A 14702-nucleotide genomic window follows, 5' to 3' on the forward strand; every position below is an offset into this window, starting at 1 on the left:
CCCCAGGCATTGGCCAGAGTAACAAAGATCTGAATGGTTTGGTTTCTACCCACTTTTGTGTTGCTTTAGAGTAGAGAACCCTGCCAGGTAGGCCAGCACACAAAGAATTAGTTGCAATCTATTTTTCTGGTAAGAATTTATATCTCTTCATTTCTTACTTTTAGACAAAGCAAACCAAAAATACAATGTTTCTTTGAAATACAAAAATATTTTTCTCCAACAATTATTTCGAATACTGACATGTATATGTCAACTGACAGGATTAGAATAAGGAAAAACATTTTGAAATAAGGAAAAACATTTTGAAATTATATGATTTCTGGAGCATATATGCAATTCTCTATGTATATAAACTCTGTGAAGTAAAGTATGTTTTGAATTTATTATAATTTTACTTAACCTTTCCAAATAATTTTTAAATAATCTTAAAAATTATACTTCATGAGAACAATGGATTGATTTATCATTAGGCTTTTACATAATTTGTTTTTTCTTATACGTAAATAAGATACTAAACTTATATACAGATGAATAATTTCATTAGATATCCATTTTTGCATCGGCCCTTAGCTTTCTGAAGTTTTAAATCTATATTCTGCTTTCTTTCCCACAAATAAGTGATCTCCTAGACCAACAGTTTCTTTAGTTTAGTTATATTTACTGCCTTCCATTAATATTACTTTATATCATTTTACTGATAATTTTTTATATAAATTTTAGTAAATTCTTAAGATAACAAATCCAGATTTCCTGAATTATTTTCCTCTATTAGTCAATATTTAATAATTACTTGAGGGATAGTTCACAAAGAAAAAGAGCAATATGTTCAGAAAAATTATTAGGTTTAATTCACATATAATACTAAAAATAAAAATAGATGTTCACTTCTACACTTTAGCCTCTTTCATCCTCAAAATTTTTCTCTGTGCAAGCCAACCATGATTACGTTGCTTATAAATATATTTAATAAGTAGCACGAAAACCAATATTTCTTACCTTCTCAAATGATAATTCCTCTAGTCCAGTCATTTCCAACTAGGAAAGGTTTTACCCCCAAGGGACATTTGGCAATATCTGGAGACATTTTCAATTGTCACAGTTAGGAGTTGGGAGAGTACTTCTGGCGTCTAGCGGTAGAGGTCCGGAATGCTGCTAAACAGCGGCACTTCACAGCAAAGAGTTATCTGGCCCCAAATATCATTAGTGCCAAATGGCAGACACTCTACCCTTTTCCCCTACAAGAGAACATCTTCAGGTTTTAACTTTACCTCTATTGAAACAAAGGGCCCAGTTCCAGAGTTAATAAAACAACTGTAAAAGAGAACACATAAGCCATTTTATTACATTATTATTTGGTACTTATAATTTTCATTGAAAATGGTATTAGAAGTAAACAAAGTAAAGAAGCAAAAAAAGAAATAGGTCCTCATCTTCTATAAGAAACATATTTTATATGGTTTGAGAGGCTTTGACATTGAGGTCTGTGTGTTATCTGTTAAGCTGCTTCCAAGTCTTCGTGCCATTTAAATGACATATGAAATATTTCTGTAGTAACGTACACTTTAAGCCAAGGAATTCAGTCAAAATACAATGTGGTTGAAAAAAATCAGAGACACATTTTTTTCTTCATTAAGGAAAAAGCTGAATGTCAGGATCCATTTTTGTCACCATAAATTCTTCTATTTCCAACAGGACAGCAGCATACAACTCCATATTTTGTTAGCTTGGTAGCAATAACTTAATTTTTTTTTTCCTGAAAGGAAAGTAAGTGCAAATTAATAAAAAAAATGAATAATACAGACCAAAATGCATTGTTTTGTATGAAAATTTTGGAAAGAAGCTTTTCAAAGATTAAGGGGCTTGGCAGGTAAAGAGAATAGGTAAGAAAAAATAACAACAGTGAATTAAGAAGTAGTAAACTGAAAGAAAGTGGCTGTTGTAAGCAGGCAAATTATTTGGATGATAGGAATATCAAGTGCTTATACGGACTAGGAAGCCAGTTAGGATGGACTTTTAATTATCAAGTAGCTTATTGGTCACCAAGATGCCAGGGTTTCTTTTTCTTTTTTCTTTTTTTGACTCCTTTTCTGACCCTTTCTTTAACAACTCTTTCTTATGGTTTGCATTCTCTGTCTTCCTGCCTCTCATTCTCTTTTCTATCATTCTTTCTCTCTCTCTCTCTCCACACACACACACACACACACACGCAGACAGAAGATGAGGATATTTTATGAAAAATGAGGAAGGGTGTTGGGTAAATTGGATTCCATGTGGCTAGAAGAGAGAGAGGGTGTCAGTGTCAGGTGTGGGCAGCAATAATGATGAGAGGAGAGAGAAAAATATGTAGAATCGATTGGGTCTATTCAGAAAAAGAAAAAATTAAGAAGAGAAAGTTTCAGAGAGAAAGGCAAAAGGAAAGCATACTTGTGTAAAACTTTGTAGGCCAATATTTAACTCATTTCACAAATCTCTCTTCATTCATGGCATACCCTATAGCTCCATATTTGATGTTCTGTAGTAATAGTAATGTGATGGACTTTATTTCTACTGTAAATCAGTTCTTTTGTTTTGTGTTTGTCTGTTTTTTTAAGTGGGCAACATAGGTGATACAGAATAATTGGAATAAGGAATTCAAAGCTCTATAGATTCAAATTAAATAAATGAACAAATAAATGCAGTCATGAGTTGCATAATGACAGGAATACATTTCGATAAATGCATTGTTAGGTGATTTCATTCTTGTGCAAACATCATAGAGTGAACTTACTCAAACCTAGATGCTACAACCTACTATACACCTAGGCTATATGGAATAGTCTATTGCTCCTGTGCTACAAACCTGTATGGCATGTTTACTTTACTAAATACTGTAGGCAATTGTGACACAGTGGAAAGTATTTGCGTATATGATCATATCCAAAAATAAAAAAGGTACAGTAAAAAGGCTGCATAGAAGATTTTTTGGGGGGATGGGGGACAGCCTGGGCAACAGGGTCTTGCTCTGTTGCCCAGGCTGGAGTACAGTGGCATGATCTCAGCTCACTGCAGCCTCCGCCTCCTGGGCTCAATTTATCCTCCCACCTCAGCCTCCCAAGTAGATGGGACTACAGGTGTGCATCACCATGCCCGGCTAATTTTTGTAGTTTTTTGTAGGGATGAGGTTTCACATGTTGCCTAAATTGTACTTACTGTGACTGAAGCTTGTAGGACTGAAAGTTGCTCTGAGTCAGTGAGTCACTAAGCAAGTGGTGGGTCAATATGAAGGCCTAAGACATTATTATACACTTCTGCAGACTTTATAAACACTGTATACTTAGGTTACATTAAATTTATCAAAAATATTTTCTTCAATAATAAATTAACATTAGCTTACTGTAACTCTTTTAGTTTATAAGCTTAAAATTTTTAACTTTTTTCTCTTTTGTAATCATAATTAAAACACAAATACATTGTACAACTGTACAAAAATATTTTTTCCTTATACCCTTATTCCATAAGCTTTTTTTCTATTTTAAAAGTTTTTTATTTCATTTTATTTTCACTTTTAAACTTTTGCATTAGTAACTAAGAAACAAAAAAACACATTAGCCTCGGCCTACACAGGGTCCAGTATCATCAATATCACTGTCTTCCACCTCCACATCTTGTCCCAGTGGAAGGTCTTCAGGGACAGTAACACACATGGAACTGTCATCTCCTATGATAACAATGCCTTCTTCTGGAATCCCACCTAAAGGACCTGGATGAGGCTGGTTTACAGCTATTTTTTTATATCATTAGAGGCAGTACTGTCTAAAATAATGATTAAAAAAAACTTGGTGTAGTAAATACATAAACCACTAATATAGTCATTTATTATAATTATCAAGTATTATGTATTATGCATAATTGCATGTGATATACTTTTATACAGCTGGCAGCTCAGTAGGCTTGCTTACACCTGTATCCCCGCAATGAGTAATTAGTTGTGCTATGACATTACAATGGCTACTGGGTCACTAGGTGATAATAATTTTTCAGCTCCTGTTTATTAATAAATAAAACCAAGCAAAAATTAGCATGATGTTTTAAAAGTGAATAATTATATAAGTGTTAAGTACAGTACTGCCAGAGAGAAGGAAAACATTAAAAATGTTATAATGGGAACTTATATTCTTATCCACCCCAATTTGTGGTATATTCCAAGTGCTCTTTCATCAAAAATTTATTGAATAGAAGGATGACATGATGAAATCAATTGGGAGGAAAGAGCTGGGAGGAGCCTTTTCCTATCTTTTTTTTTTCATAAAGTACTCTAGCTATAACCAAAGAAAGTTGCTGTTTTTACTGTGTGTCATGAGATGCTGCCCATTTGATGAAATGTTATTGTCATTTAGCTAGAATTTTCTGTTTTTTTTTTTTTTTTAGTTTGGTACTGAAATATATTATTATCTGGAAAAATTGCTTTAATAAAATATTACTATATGAATAACATACGTAAATGTGTTAGACATCTTTTCGGTAAAGTACAAATGAACTGATTTTTAGTTTTACCAGATGTATTTGTTGCATGCAGAAATAGCATTTGATCTGAGTGACAAAATAAACTGATCCATCTTTTCATTCCCGTTATTTGAGGAACAGTGCCACTGCATCCCCCTGCCAACACACCAGCTCTGTCTGGCAGTGGTAACGGGATTATGCTCCCTGAACCAAATGTTCATCTTGCCTCATAAATTATCTCATTTTCTAAAATGGTCTACTCAGGATACTGGAAACTCGGTAGCTGGAAACTGGAGTGGGAGCACCCTGTTACCCAATGTTCTCCTGGACAAAATAAAATAAACCAAATATCCTTTAGATAAATTGTAAAACACAGCCAAAGTGAAGGCTTGCCCAGACACCTCATTAAAGAATTCACTCTTTGTTCATCATAGTTTTTGATCTCAATAAATGGTATAAACAATAGGCATCATTTTTTCCTAAAATTTGTGTGTAAAAGATGAGAGGTAAAACCATTATTTTCATCTTTATTTTTAAACTATGCTTCCTTTTTAGCTGAGCATTTCTCTTTCTTTTTACAAGTGGTTTTCACAGTTTTTTAGTGCTATGGGCCTTTTACTAAACGAACCAGCATAACACACTCCAATGGCAGGTTGTCATTGGAATACAAGTAATTTAAAAAGGTATAATTTAATTATCTTAAGTGGGCATTCGCCCCTTTATTATTTCAATTGTGTTCTGGAAAATAATTCCTCATGTTTTGAGAAATTAGGTATACATATAAGAATACGTTGAAAACCATTGAAACTTAAATGTAAAAGTATATGTTGCCTAAAATTGTAGAGACAAAGTGTGTAAGTATATTCTAATACAACCAGATTCTTCAGCTATTCTATCTGCTATAGACTGGTCAAAAATTCAAGTTTAGTTTTATTCATGATTTTTATTTAAGCATACCATATTTTAATTGCATACTATTTTTAATATGTTTTCCAGATTAAGAATGGCAAAGTACATTTTACATCCGATGCAGGAATCGCTGGGAAAGTGGAGAGAAATATTCCTGAAGTATATGTTGCAGACGGCCACTGGCACACTTTTCTAATTGGGAAAAATCAAACAGCCACAGTATTGTCTGTCGACAGAATATATAACAGAGATATTATTCACCCTACTCAGGACTTCGGTGGCCTTGATGTGCTTACTATATCGCTTGGAGGAATTCCACCCAATCAAGCACATCGAGATGCCCAAACAGGTAAATGCCTTTGTTAAGTACACAAGGGAAGTCAAATTGTTCTTCAAAAAGTAATTGCTTTTTCTTGTGGCAAGACTACACATTTAGCGTGAATCTCATACACAGTACAATTTCATTCAATAAAATTTATGTTTAAAAAAGTAGTTTGATGTCTGATAATATCAATTATAAATATCCTAAGAATGTCATAACTATCTTCAGAAATTTTGCAATAAACTATTAGCCACCACTTTCTCGAGCAACTTGCATCTTTCTTACCAAGGTTGTAATTCAGTCCATAGTGTTCTGATGCTTTGCTTATCCACCAAGCATTTCGTATACATTTGTTCATTTATTTATTCATTCACAGCCACTCTCTTCATAGACCATTAATGGAGACAAACATTAATCAAATTCTTACACAAGTAACTGCATTATTCTAATGTGTGATAAATAATACAAATGAAGAATGTAGAATTCTAAAATATAGTGTAAAAAGAGAAAGGAAGGGGAATTTTGCTGTGGAATTGACATGTATACATAAATCTGAATGATGAGGAGGAGGATGAAAGTGTATGAAAGGTTAATTTATGTTGATAGGAATTTTTTTAAAGAAATAGTTTAAGTCAAAGTTATAGAACACAGCACATTGGAGGCTAACATCATAGGCAAATGATGAAGTTGGAAAATGAAGCAACTTCCTGACCATGTTGCAGTTTAGGTCTTATTTACAGAGCAATGGGAAGTAATTAAAAACTTTAATCACAGTAGGATCAAGTTAGATATGCAGTAATAGTACAGATCATTCAGGCTACAACATGGAGAATGAATTGGAGAAGGACACGAGTGGATCTACAGAAATGAGTTGGGATCTGGGCAAGATGTCTTGTGAGCTCCTACTAGTGTGGTGGCTGAGGAGTTAGAAAGAAATGGATAGGCAAGAAGTATTCCAGGAACTAAAATCAACTAAACTGTTAGTAATTATGGTAAAATTCAAGGAGGTTTCTACTTCTCAACTCAAAGAAGGGTAGGTCAGCAAGAGAGGGAACTGCAGAACCCTCCAAAAGCAGCATATGTCTGAGAAATATTAGATTTGGTTTGGGACATTTTGGGTTTGAAGCATCTTTGAGAAACTCCTTTGGATGGATGGGCTGGAAATCAGAAATAGACTTTAGCTGGAAATATATATTTAAGAGTGGTCAGTGTCAAGCAGGTAACTGAAGTACTGGACATGGGTGTGATCGTCTAACATGAGGGCGTAGAGTGAAAAGAAAGCCTGGTACCTCCTCTTGATTAACCGTAAGAGTTAATGGTTATGTAAAGGAGAATAAATCAGAAAAGGAGACTAAGTAATAGGGAGAAAATCAGGAGTATAGGAACAAAAAGAAAAGATGTCACAAAAGCGCATAGAAAAAAATATATCAAGAATGAGAATGTCACTATGGTAGAATGACGCATTAAATAAGAGGAAAAAATGCATGTGAGATTAATAGATTTAAGGCATAAAAGTTAAAGTCCAGGTCGTAAGTCCTTTTTATATGTTTATTATAGAATGTTGTGAGAAAACAAGCCAATGGAAATTATGCTTTTTTGGTAGTGTCAAAATAGGTCGTTGGGCCCTGAGATAGGAATATCAGCACTGTTAGCATACTCAAGTGTAATGAAGTGTTTCTTAACTTTGCATTTTATCTTTATAATTCCCCTAAGGAGACACTTAGTATAGTCTAAACTTTGCCATCCCCAAGTCATAAAATGTTAACACCAGAGGTATGTTTTTATCTGCCTTTTAGAGGCCCACAAACCATTGTAATAGCTAAGATTTTTTTCTTTTGCTCCCCGAGAACCTATGTTCCACACCTTTGGTGCATTATCACCTTCAATGGGAATGCATGATTTAGTAGTTGAAGCCATTGGCCTATTTCATGTTCTTTACAAGTTTAAAAATGTATTTTATTTGTATATATGCAATTTTTGGTATATGGGATGTAAAAAGGAAGGAAATTGATAAATAAATAAATGAGTAAGAAAAAGAAAATTCAGCCTGCCCAAGTCATTCATCAATCTTCAGAATGAGTGGGATTCAAGCAATCTGACCCATGTTTGGTCATGGTAATCTTATGTACCTTGCTAAGTTATGTTATAAGATGCACAGCTTAATTACCTTTCAGCTGGATGATGATTCTGAGACTGAGGTTTCTGTATTCATATGAGGTGATTGTGGAGCTTCTCTTTACAAGATCCCAGCAGTGTAGTATAAGCTCTTTTTTTTTTTTTTTTTTTTTTTTTTGTAAAAAGCCTTACTCCTTCTTCTTCTCCCAGCAGGTTTTGATGGCTGCATTGCTTCTATGTGGTATGGTGGAGAAAGTCTTCCTTTCAGCGGGAAGCATAGCTTGGCCTCCATCTCAAAAACAGATCCCTCAGTGAAGATTGGCTGCCGTGGCCCAAACATTTGTGCCAGCAACCCCTGCTGGGGTGATTTGCTGTGCATTAATCAGTGGTATGCCTACAGGTGTGTCCCTCCTGGGGACTGTGCCTCCCACCCATGCCAGAATGGTGGCAGCTGTGAGCCAGGCCTGCACTCCGGCTTCACCTGTAGCTGCCCAGACTCGCACACGGGAAGGACCTGTGAGATGGTGGTGGCCTGTCTTGGCATCCTCTGTCCTCAGGGGAAGGTGTGCAAAGCTGGAAGTCCTGCGGGGCATGTCTGTGTTCTGAGTCAGGGCCCTGAAGAGATCTCTCTGCCTTTGTGGGCTGTGCCTGCCATCGTGGGCAGCTGTGCAACCGTCTTGGCCCTCCTGGTCCTGAGCCTGATCCTGTGTAACCAGTGCAGGGGGAAGAAGGCCAAAAGTCCCAAAGAGGAGAAGAAACCGAAGGAGAAGAAGAAAAAGGGAAGTGAGAATGTTGCTTTTGATGACCCCGACAATATCCCTCCCTACGGGGATGACATGACTGTGAGGAAGCAGCCTGAAGGGAACCCAAAACCAGATATCATTGAAAGGGAAAACCCCTACCTTATCTATGATGAAACTGATATTCCTCACAACTCAGAAACCATCCCCAGCGCCCCTCTGGCATCTCCAGAGCAGGAGATAGAGCACTATGACATTGATAACGCCAGCAGCATTGCCCCTTCGGATGCAGACATCATCCAACACTACAAGCAGTTCCGCAGCCACACACCAAAATTTTCAATCCAGAGGCACAGTCCCCTAGGCTTTGCAAGGCAATCCCCTATGCCCTTAGGAGCAAGCAGTTTGACTTACCAGCCTTCATATGGTCAAGGTTTGAGAACCAGCTCCCTAAGCCACTCAGCGTGCCCAACTCCCAACCCTCTGTCTCGACACAGTCCAGCCCCTTTCTCCAAATCTTCTACGTTCTATAGAAACAGCCCAGCAAGGGAATTGCATCTTCCTATAAGGGATGGTAATACTTTGGAAATGCATGGTGACACCTGCCAACCTGGCATTTTCAACTATGCCACAAGGCTGGGAAGGAGAAGCAAGAGTCCTCAGGCCATGGCATCACATGGTTCTAGACCAGGGAGTCGCCTAAAGCAGCCAATTGGGCAGATTCCTCTGGAATCTTCTCCTCCAGTCGGACTCTCTATTGAAGAAGTGGAGAGGCTCAACACACCTCGCCCTAGAAACCCAAGTATCTGCAGTGCAGACCATGGGAGGTCTTCTTCAGAGGAGGACTGCAGAAGGCCACTGTCTAGAACAAGGAATCCAGCTGATGGCATTCCAGCTCCAGAATCCTCTTCTGATAGTGATTCCCATGAATCTTTCACTTGCTCAGAAATGGAATATGACAGGGAGAAGCCAATGGTATATACTTCCAGGATGCCCAAATTATCTCAAGTCAATGAATCTGATGCAGATGATGAAGATAATTATGGAGCCAGACTGAAGCCTCGAAGGTACCACGGCCGCAGGGCCGAGGGAGGACCTGTGGGCACCCAGGCAGCAGCACCAGGCACTGCTGACAACACACTGCCCATAAAGCTAGGGCAGCAAGCAGGGACTTTCAACTGGGACAACCTTTTGAACTGGGGCCCTGGCTTTGGCCATTATGTAGATGTTTTTAAAGATTTGGCATCTCTTCCAGAAAAAGCAGCAGCAAATGAAGAAGGCAAAGCTGGGACAACTAAGCCAGTCCCCAAAGATGGGGAAGCAGAACAGTATGTGTGAAGTTTACGTACTGGCACTATAAAAATATAAAAACAAGAAATACTCAAACCATTGTAAAGTTGCTGACTAGGTTGGGTCACATTTGAAAAACGGGCCAGTATGGACTAGTGGTGGAGGGAAAACTTTAAAAATAATAACCACAATGCTGCTGAAACCGACTCACAACAACTCTTAATTTAAACGTGTGGTTGAATTTATTTCCCTGCATGCATTGTGTTTTGTAATTAGTTATGTGGCATGCAGCATTTGGAAAATTTTTCTTATTTACCAGTGTTTGATTTGTGATTTTTAAAAATTGATATCTTTTACCATTGCAGAAAAGAACTTGTGCTTTCCCAGTGGCGTATGTGTATTGTTTCCATTGTATTATTATAATTATATTTTGCATTGCAAGATTCTTGATGTTAAACCAATCCTTGTAAAGTGTAAAAAGGAACCCTCCTATCGTGGAATGAAAGATTAAGTATGTTAACACTTTTCAGAATGATAGTTTCCGTATTTGATGTTGCTCAGAAATGTCTGAGTATTTGAGTCAGTTTTACATGACAGTGGGTACTGAAATTAAGTCATTTTGTTCAGCACTTTAATGCTTTCTTATAGAATTGTCTTAAAACTTCTGGATCCTTGAGCAAATGATTATAGTCTCCTGACTTTCATGAGGCTTCCATTAGGAACAGAATGATTGCATGTTGTCCCCAGAACACTGCCACCTTGCTATGCGAATGATGTTCTCAGCAGCACTTCTAAGAAACACTCTTAAAAGTTATTTATTGAAAAATTTTCCTATGCTTTTAATATTTTAAAGAATGACCTAAGGAAAGCTTATGATTGGACTTATTTTCCAACCAGATAACTTTACTCTAAGTACCCAGTTTTTATAATTTATATGAAATCAGATTTCAACACTTTCTGTCATTTTGTAGATCATTTTTTTAATACCGTGTAAAAACTTTTTTTACACCTAAGCTGTGTTTTTGATACTGATATTTTCCTATGCTGAATAGTTTTCTTACTTTCAGGGAAGGTAAGAAAATACTTTTTTTATATTTGTTACTTATGTAACATTCATATTTTTCACATTTTGATATTTGTAACATACTGTATGCTTTCTACTTGTAAATGTCAACAATAGAATTAAAATATTTATTTAAAATATTTTGTATTCATAGTGTAATATTAATTTTTATCTTTCTATACTCTTTGTATGCCCAATTAAGAATAGTCTCTACTTGTCAATAAGGTATGGCTACTAGAACTGTATATGAGCAGCATCATTTTCTTTTAAAAAATGTGAATATGGGTCGTTGCCAGAACAGATATTTTAAATTCACTTCAGTGCATTCCTACCTGTCAAAGTTCTTGGGCTTCCCTGGAGTATAATGAGTCTAGACTAAGTTGATCTTAGGGGACTAACTTTGTTAGGAAGCTGGTTTAAGCATTCTGGCAAGAAATGTTTGGAAATTCCCAGTAGAATGTGTTCACTGAAGACCAGCTTTAGATCAGTCTTATAGCTATGGAAGCAGTGATGAATTAGAGCTAATTATGGAAAAATGTCTGGGACTAATCTTCTCCAAGGACCCAGCCCAAAACTCTCTAAGTCCAAGGGTGGGTAGAAAGAATGATAGTGAAAGCTCCACTCTACATATGTGTCTTCATTGATTACTCTGCTGCATAATTCTAAAGAAACTATACATGCTGTCTTAGCCAAGACAAACCTCTGTTTTCAGGAGTCATAGTTACATCTTAAATAACAGGACTTTAAAAAATTACCTCACAATCTCAGAACATTTGTAATTAAATATCTGCCCCAAACCTAATATTCATTGAGAATACTCTCCTTTAATACTGACTCTACCATACTGAATAGGAATTTTAACGATACGTAAATTAACACCCACAGATTGAGGCGTATGCCAGAATTATTTTGTCATTTAATAATGCTGACATTATTTTTTTGTTTCAGATTAGGAAATATAATGTGGATTTAATCTAAATCATGATATTCCTTTAGGTTTAAACACTGAATGTAAGATAATGATCTGATTTTCTCTTTTTTTGTCACCTGTGATGAGCCAACATGTTTTAGTATTTCTCTATGAATTTCATAAATTTCTTCTCCAAATACGGAAACATGTTCATTGCTTTGTGTAACTCAAAACAGAATACATTTTTAAAAAAAACTCTGAAGCATCTCAATGTCCTCAAGAATATAAACTCTATAATTTAGAACAGAGCTAAATGTAAGATGATAAACATGATTATAGTTAAGAATAAAGGGGAAGGAACTTGGTGCCAAGATTTTGTATTCTTATTCTTTAAGAATTCTTTGTGAGATAGAGAATTACTAATCCCTTGACTAATCAATCCCAGTTTAGGAACATGATAGGATTCTCATAGAACAATTTCTAGTCTTTGGTTCTTCTTGGAAATCCCTTCTACTGAAGCAAAGCCAATATTTATATCAAAATAAATCAGAAATCTGTGAAATGAAGGCCTCACTTTAAAATGGACAGTAATACTTAATTTATTGAAATATTGAAGTGACATATGGTGTACTATGAGGAGGCGGATTATAGGCAAATTAACAGATTAACAATCCCCACAAATGAATGGTTGGTAGTGACTTCCATGTTCACACATAAAATTATGACCTGAGAATTTTAATCCATCCCCTGTGGAGTTTTATTGGATTTCCTGGAATACAGTTAGTCTACTCTGTAGAAGCCAGAGCAACTCCTTCTTGGATGCTCATCTTCCATGTTGACTTCTGATTAACCCCAGTTCTGGGAATGCCTCTAATATTTCCAGTTTATCTATAGTTCCTTGTGTAAGAGCTTGTACTAACTGCAAATCCTGACCTTACGCAAATTCACATAGCAGTCTTGCATTGTGGGTCAACTTCAATTGTCCTACACCTTTCTTTCCTATGATATATAATGCCTGGGCTGGGGGTTAATGGTGCAGAGAGCCACCATTTTTTCTCTCCACTGCCTGAGGCACAAGCATGGCTTCTGTTCATAAATCCCCATTGAATGATTCTTTCTGAGCAACTGGATATGTCAGCTTCTTTCTTCAACCTCTCAGATTTTGACGGTAGAGTTGCATAGACTGACTCACTGCAGAACAGACTCCTTTAGGCTCTTCTGCATCTGTGTTGTGGGGAAAATATTGCTTTATTTCTGGTGCATATTGAAAATACCATTGCAGTTATGCTGTCATAACTGCATGTGATCACCCAGCCACAAGTTCTGTGAATATGATGTGGCAGCATGACACAGGACTTTGCTTACTCAGTTCTAAGGAGTACATTTTTGTTGCTTTCAATGTTATCTCTAGAAATTTCTAAATTACTTGATTTTATCGATAGCTTAAGATAAATTAAAATCACTTTAAGAAAATGGAAGCTGCTCTGCCGGTGGATAGCCTTTTTATTTCTTATCAAATAAAATTGCTTTCACTTTACTGTAAAAAGGAAAAAGACAAATGAAAAGAAAATGGAGCAGCAGAAGGTCCTGGAGCACAACTCCCCATTGCATGTTGCTAACAAAATACTTACTAGTATCAAGGCTGATGAGAAATAGAACTGGCTTACACTATTGAAAGTCATGTCCCTTATAGATATTTATAAGGGAAATATAATAGTGACTTTATTACTTCAGGCATTCCATCTCAGAACAAATCACTATTGTCAAGCAAATGCATTTTTATTTTACTAAAATTTAATATTATGGTAAAATACAACTGAGAAAAGTGAAAATATTTTTAAATTGTGAATAAATAATACAGCAATGCAATTATTCTTTTTCTATTTTATGTCATAGATTCCATTTTAAAGAACTAACATTTCAAGATGACTGAACTTATCTTCACTTAGGAAAATAAACCTAGAAATAAAATACACTTTACACATTATTAGTCCATTCAGTGTGAAGTAAAATATTAAAGACTATGATGAATCTAGTATATGTCCCTTAAATATTTAAAATTAAATGCCATATTATTAATAATTTACATGTCTATTACTACTGAGCCAACCAGCAGTTTTATGGGTTTGTCAGTCCAAGTGTTATAGGTCAGTGTTACACATGAATTCTATATTTTTATTTGTTCTTAATGAGGGAAAAGGCAGTAGGATCTAATAAATTTGGGTGCATACAATTTTGGTACCTACAAATACATACCAAGGATTGAATCCTAACAAAACCTATGCATCTCTGATAATCATTGCAAATAAATATATTCTGACCTAAAGACCATGAAGTAGAATAATCTTTTTTTTTTTTTTTGAGACGGAGTCTCCCTCTGTCGCCCAGGCTGGAGTGCAGTGGCGCGATCTCGGCTCACTGCAAGCTCCGTCTCCTGGGTTCACGCCATTCTCCTGCCTCAGTCTCCGGAGTAGCTGGGACTACAGGCGCCCGTCACCACGCCCAGCTAATGTGTTTTTTTTTGTTTTTTGTATTTTTAGTAGAGACAGGGTTTCACCGTGTTAGCCAGGATGGTCTTGATCTCCTGATCTCGTGATCCACGCACCTCAGCATCCCAAAGTGCTGGGATTACAGGCGTGAGCCACCGTGCCTGGCCATGAAGTAGAATAATCTTTAACAGAGAAATATATTAATATACAAAAAAATTTAGTGTCCTGGGTTAAATTTGATCACAGACATAATTAATGCCCTTTACATGTCAAGTACTCCTCTAGGTCATGGAATAAAGTAGTGAAAAACAGGCATAACACTTGCATTAGTAGAACTTACATTCTAGTAGGGGAGATAAATAAATATAATACTAATTATGTA

The 14702-nt window shown here is 36.2% G+C and overlaps 1 protein-coding gene across 3 annotated transcripts in view; it reads left to right on the plus strand.

The window, feature by feature from the left end:
* FAT4 (FAT atypical cadherin 4) overlaps positions 1–11061 on the plus strand; it is a 180761-nt gene extending 169700 nt beyond the window's left edge. For 2 of the 3 annotated variants that reach the window (XM_058436731.1, XM_058436733.1), the window contains exons 17-18: positions 5479–5740; positions 8039–11061. In XM_058436731.1, coding sequence (XP_058292714.1) covers positions 5479–5740; positions 8039–9906 — 2130 coding nt within the window. In that variant the 3' untranslated portion in view covers positions 9907–11061. The remainder of the gene's footprint in view (positions 1–5478; positions 5741–8038) is intronic. The other variant, XM_058436732.1, reaches the window with a different exon arrangement.
* Positions 11062–14702: the final 3641 nt, after the last annotated feature.

The sequence above is a fragment of the Hylobates moloch genome, unplaced genomic scaffold (genome assembly GCF_009828535.3).
Source record: "Hylobates moloch isolate HMO894 unplaced genomic scaffold, HMol_V3 SCAFFOLD_3, whole genome shotgun sequence".
NCBI lineage: Eukaryota > Metazoa > Chordata > Mammalia > Primates > Hylobatidae > Hylobates > Hylobates moloch.